At 31.5% G+C, this 5,575-nt stretch overlaps 1 protein-coding gene across 1 annotated transcript; it reads left to right on the forward strand.

The window, feature by feature from the left end:
* Positions 1-2,646: 2,646 nt before the first annotated feature.
* LOC127136509 (uncharacterized) lies at positions 2,647-3,015 on the forward strand. Its single transcript, XM_051063056.1, has one exon. The coding sequence runs from the start codon at positions 2,647-2,649 to the stop codon at positions 3,013-3,015; it is 369 nt and encodes a 122-aa protein (XP_050919013.1).
* The last annotated feature ends 2,560 nt before the right edge of the window (positions 3,016-5,575 follow it).

Below are 5,575 nucleotides of genomic sequence, written 5' to 3' on the forward strand. Positions count from 1 at the left end.
AGCAATGGAGTTTTGGATGCAATTCTTGGTGTCTTAAGTTTTGAGGCTTGACCCTCTATTTATAGAGGGTCTAAAGGGCTCAAGTAACTTATAGAAATTAATCTTAGTTCAATTTGAATGCTGGTTTGGATGTTTGGTTTCATTTTGCACAAAAATGCAAGTTGGCTTCATGATGAAAAGCTGGAGTGAATTAAGAATCTTGTTCATGCTTTTCTGAATTCTAGGAGGTTGCTTCTGGCTTTAGAGGTTAAGTGTGATCATAGGAAATAATTTAGAGGCTCAATGCAATAGTCGTTGGAAAAAGCTTGCTTTATGTAAATGGATATCAAGCTTTATGCAAAATGTTCCAAAAATGGAAATTCTTTGTGTAATGCACCAAAGGCTTGTGTAAACATCTGATTATGGAGAGATTTGTATACAAAAGGACCTGTAATCAAGGGATTCGCACATTTGAAATGGTTTTCCTCCAAGGATTCATCATGAACATGACTTGAAATTCAAGTTTGGAACCCTAACTTCCCATTTTTGAAACTCATAGCTCATGCATGGGAAAAAAGTATACTTGTACTTTTTGGAAAGCCCAAGACATGCTCTACAACTTTCATGTTTTGAATTTTTACTGAATCAAAGTGGATCATGATGAAAACTGGCTCCAAAGTTTATTACTTTTTAGGGATCAAAGCTGGCTTGAAAATTATCTAAGTGTTTCAACTTGAGACACCAACTTCATGGCCTCATAACTCAAAATCCTTGAACTTTTAGGGAATCCACCCTATAGGAAAAAGTTAAAGTATGGAACAAGAGCTCTCATTTGTGCTTTGGAGCAAATAAAATGGTTGTTTGGATTAGAAGTTATGGCTTTTGGAAGTTTTCCACTTGAACATGAAATTTGTGGACTTAGAAAAAATTCAATTGCTTCAAGATTGCCCTTTTTGTAAGTAACCTCAATTCTCTTGACTTTTCTTGATCAAATTCATTAATTAAACATATATTCATGAAATTTAACTTGAGAAGTTCATATTTGATCATGAATCTCAAAAGTCAAAGGTTTGACTTTGTAGTGCATTGATTGTGTATCAGATGAATTTGAATTTCTTGATCTTCAATGAATTCAAACTCTTGAGCCAATTGAACATCCTAGATGGGCTCTAAGGATGTACTTGAGTGTGTTGAGTCATGTCTCAAGGCTTGATATTGTGTCTTGATTAAAATTCTCAGATGAAATTGAATGTTGTTGAGAAATCCTAATTGGTGAGTCAGATGAAAGTGAAGCTTGATGCACTTGTGATTATGCCACAATACACTTATTTATTGATGGAGAGAGATCTCTTGAGTGTATGAGAACTTGATTTTTGATGATCAATCCAAAACTTTGACTGATCAATCCTTTGAGCTCTTTGAGGAAAATCCTAATTCACAGATGAAACAAAACCAGACATATTTTGATCTTGAGGTTAGCTAGGCATGAATGATATCTAGGATGCAAATGATTATGAAATCTAGGGGTAAAATTTGGATTGTGAGACTATAGCTAATTATTTGGAGCTAAAGTTAATTAATATTTTTAATTAACTTTTCTCCTATAACTACCACTATCCTAACTAACTTTTCATATTTGTATAATAACAATGTATAACACTAGTAAAGAATATGAGGATGACATCATTTGTCCATTTTTAAAATATATTCATGAAGAAATTTATTATGAAATTTGATTAGTTAAAGAAAATAGTTTGACATTAAATACTTAGTACAAATACAAATTTATTAAATTGAACATTTGAAGAATAATATTCACGAATCATGAAACTTATATAGCAAAGATTATAAAATGGTTCTGTATGAACCAATCATATTTCTTGTGCACTCTAATGAATGGGAGATCATTAGATATATAAAATAATCAATTTAGAACTTGAGAAAATGATAAATAACTAATTGGTATGAAAGTACTATATTTTAGTTCAATTGAAAATAATAATGTATTTTGCTAATTGTTTTGTATAATATTGGTTGTCAATCTAATAAAATTTTGAAATAGTTTACCTCAACGAAGACATTGGAACTTTCCTAAAGTATCATATACTTTGTAACCTTAAAGATCAATTTTACTTTTCTAATCATCATGTTGAATTTTAGTACAATGTAAAAAAAAAATTGGTTAAGTTATGTGATTCAGCACATATAAGACACCGGTGGATTTTCTTTTATTAGTTTTCTTTAACAATTCTATAAGCCTTCTTATAAATTCACCACAGATCGGAAATTTAATTTACCACTCTCTATTTTGTACCGTGTTTTATTTCAAAATTCGAATTAAATTTGAGTATAAAATTGCAAGCATCCCTTATATCTTTAAAAATTTTGGTATTAGTTCATATCAGAAATTCTAAATATACCGTCAAAAATTTTGATCATACCAGAATTTTTGAATTCCCTTTCAAAATTTTTGAAATATACCATGTTATATCAGAAATTTCAATCAATGTGAAATTTTTGATAGTTCAATTTTAAAAGATTTTCAACAATTGAGATTTTGCCGACAGTTTTGGACCACTGTGATTGCACCAACCATTTCGTGTGGTCCATAATGAATTCAAAGTTGTATAAATAGGGGTCACATATTGTTGAAAAAAACATCTCAAAATGTTTCTTCTTCAATTTTTTATTAAGGCAAAAGTGTACTTCAACGAAGCTGCACCTCCTGCAGAATTTCGGCTTCCAGATGGCACCATATCTCTCACCACCTTGACTTTCAAGTTGAATGAATTGTTGCCTGATACCGATAACGAAAACAAGAGAAAGATCGAGTTTCCTGAAGATTGGATTGATATTGATGGAAGGGTGAAATACAACCTTATTGAGTTGAAGACCAATGAAGATTTAACGGTTATGTGGAGATCATTTCGTTGTAGGCTAACTAAGGGGTTGATCGAGTTAGATGCAAAGATTTCACGATTTGTCGACGATATAATTAAGATGTTGAAATGTCCAAAATCATCTGGTAGTGTTTAAGCTTTCTTATTCATTATTGTTTTTTTAAGTTATGTAATCGTTTGTCTAAGTTATATAATCGTTTTTCAAATGTTAAGTTTGTTAGAAGATAGACTTAGATCTAGAGGGGGGGGGGGGGGGTGAATAGATCCTAAGTTAAAAACTTTGACAAAAAAATAGATTTAAAAAATTATGGCGCGGAAGCAAGTTTAAAATATCACGGATCAAAAAATGTATAACCGAACCCGCTATTAAAAAGCTCAAATATGCGTAGTAGTGAAAATGATATGATAATGATTCACAAATCGATCAACAACAACTAATCACAACTAGTTGAATGCAAAGTAATACGGAAAGTCTACTTCCAATGAAAAATCACACAAAAAATCAAGTGAAGCAATTTGTCGAACACTTAGTGTGCGATCAATAAAGTTTGGAGTTTAATGTGATATTGTTGTTCTTAAAATCCAATCACGACCAAATGGCTTGTGATCTACACAACAACACCAATTTCAAAATATGTTCAAAATTATGATCCAAACAAAATTGATCAAACGATCTATGAACTCGACAATTTGTAAATCAAAAATAAAAGATATATATATATATATATATATATATATATATATATATATATATATATATATATATATATATATATATAGAGAGAGAGAGAGAGAGAGAGAGAGAGAGAGAGAGAGAGAGTGATAGAGAATACACAAGGATTTGTTTAGGTAGTTCCCCAATCGACTTCGCTATGAGTACGTCTGACCTCAATTAGAATGCGATTTGAGATAGTGTAATATACCTTACTTTGCAAATGTATGTATACAAAAGAGATGTAACAATCTAAACCTACAAACCATATGCTTAATGTTGATTCTACCACCTTCTCTTTCCTTGATCAAAGCTTGATCAGGTAACCAATAATTTTGCTTCAATTCACTATCTCACACTACTTCTTTGAACGAAACCCCTTGTTCTTCAAAGCTTTCACTCGATCGAATCAATTCCAAACGCACACTTGTTGAAACCCAAGATTTACAATGCGATCCACTGCCCTACACTACTTCTTTGTCAAGAACCTCCCATTCTTCAAAGACGTCACTTAGTTAGATCTGAATTGTGTAATCTTGTCCAAAACCTTCAAACCCTAAAAGATCTTGAAGGAAAACCCCACCTTGGTTTTCTAATTTGAAACCCTCAAAGTTCTTAACCCAATTTTACAGTACAAGAAACCTAAATTGGACGTTACCAATCCTAATCTAGATGACATCAATCAAAAACTGATTATGTGTAGTTTGATTATGTGTATGCATAGAAGAGAGGTTGAAGATGATGAGAATGCTTTGAAATCTCGGTTTCGTATAGGTTTTATTCACTAGAAAATGATGTGTGTACCAAGTATATATATATATATATATATATATATATATATATATATATATATATATATATATATATATATATATATATATATATATATATATATAAGAAATGCATTTTTTCAAGATTGTTGATCTATAGGTTGACCTATACAAGTCATGTGTCGACCTATACACGTTATGTGACGACCTGTAAAGGCGGCACATGGAACAGAGCCTACAGGCTTTGATATTGCAGCACATGAGCCAACCTATGCATCATATATGTCGACCTGTAGCTTAAAAATTATTCTATTGGTCGACCTATAATCGTAAGTGTCGACCTGTAGACCGTTTTCCACACAAAATTGAAGATTTTGATGCATAAAACTTTTTCTTGATGCATGAATCTTTTCTAAATCATTTTCAAACATGTTGACATGATTTCTAATGCTAAAATGCCTAAAATGTACAACTAGAATCAGATGATACCATCCAATGTACATGAACGCTAAAGTATCCTAGTTTTGACATCATGTAAAACACATCAAATGGAAAGTTGCACTCACATATTCCCTTTTTTTTATGATGGTAAGACTTGAGACTATGTGTTTCGTGTCCATGAAAGACTCCCCATGAATGTATGTATCATAGCTTTATAAGCTTCATACTTCTTCCCCTTTGACAACATCAAAAAGAGACAAAATAAATTATTAGGAATATCACATAGATACAACATATCACATATACAATATACGATAAAGAGGCAGTTGCAAAGATAAGACGTGCACTCACATATACTCAACATACATGAAAATATACAACATTAATAAACACAACAACATTACACATTTATCATCCAAAATAATGCACATAGTATAATCATTGTCTCAAATTAAAAAAAAATAGCAACATTGTCAATACATAACCAACAACAAAACAAATCAATCAAAGTTAACAATGCATGAAGACTCAAAGCATAACTCAAGAACATGCATAACAAAACATGAGACTCAAAAGACACAATACAAAACAACATCAAAACACTTCATCCAATATCACTTCATTTTCTTCCATGTCCCCTAGGTAATGGTCTTATACCCATATACCATCCTTGACCATCATTACCATAATGATGATCCAAGAAGTCACACATCTCTCGGTAAAACATCATATAATGATGATGGTTGTCATTCTCAAACGCGATCATATGGTTT

The sequence above is a fragment of the Lathyrus oleraceus genome, chromosome 4, assembly GCF_024323335.1.
Source record: "Lathyrus oleraceus cultivar Zhongwan6 chromosome 4, CAAS_Psat_ZW6_1.0, whole genome shotgun sequence".
Lineage (NCBI taxonomy): Eukaryota > Viridiplantae > Streptophyta > Magnoliopsida > Fabales > Fabaceae > Lathyrus > Lathyrus oleraceus.

Coding starts and splice junctions, on each gene's coding strand:
- LOC127136509 (XM_051063056.1), top strand. CDS start 2,647: ATGTTTCTTCTTCAATTTTTTATTAAGGCAAAAGTGTACTTCAACGAA.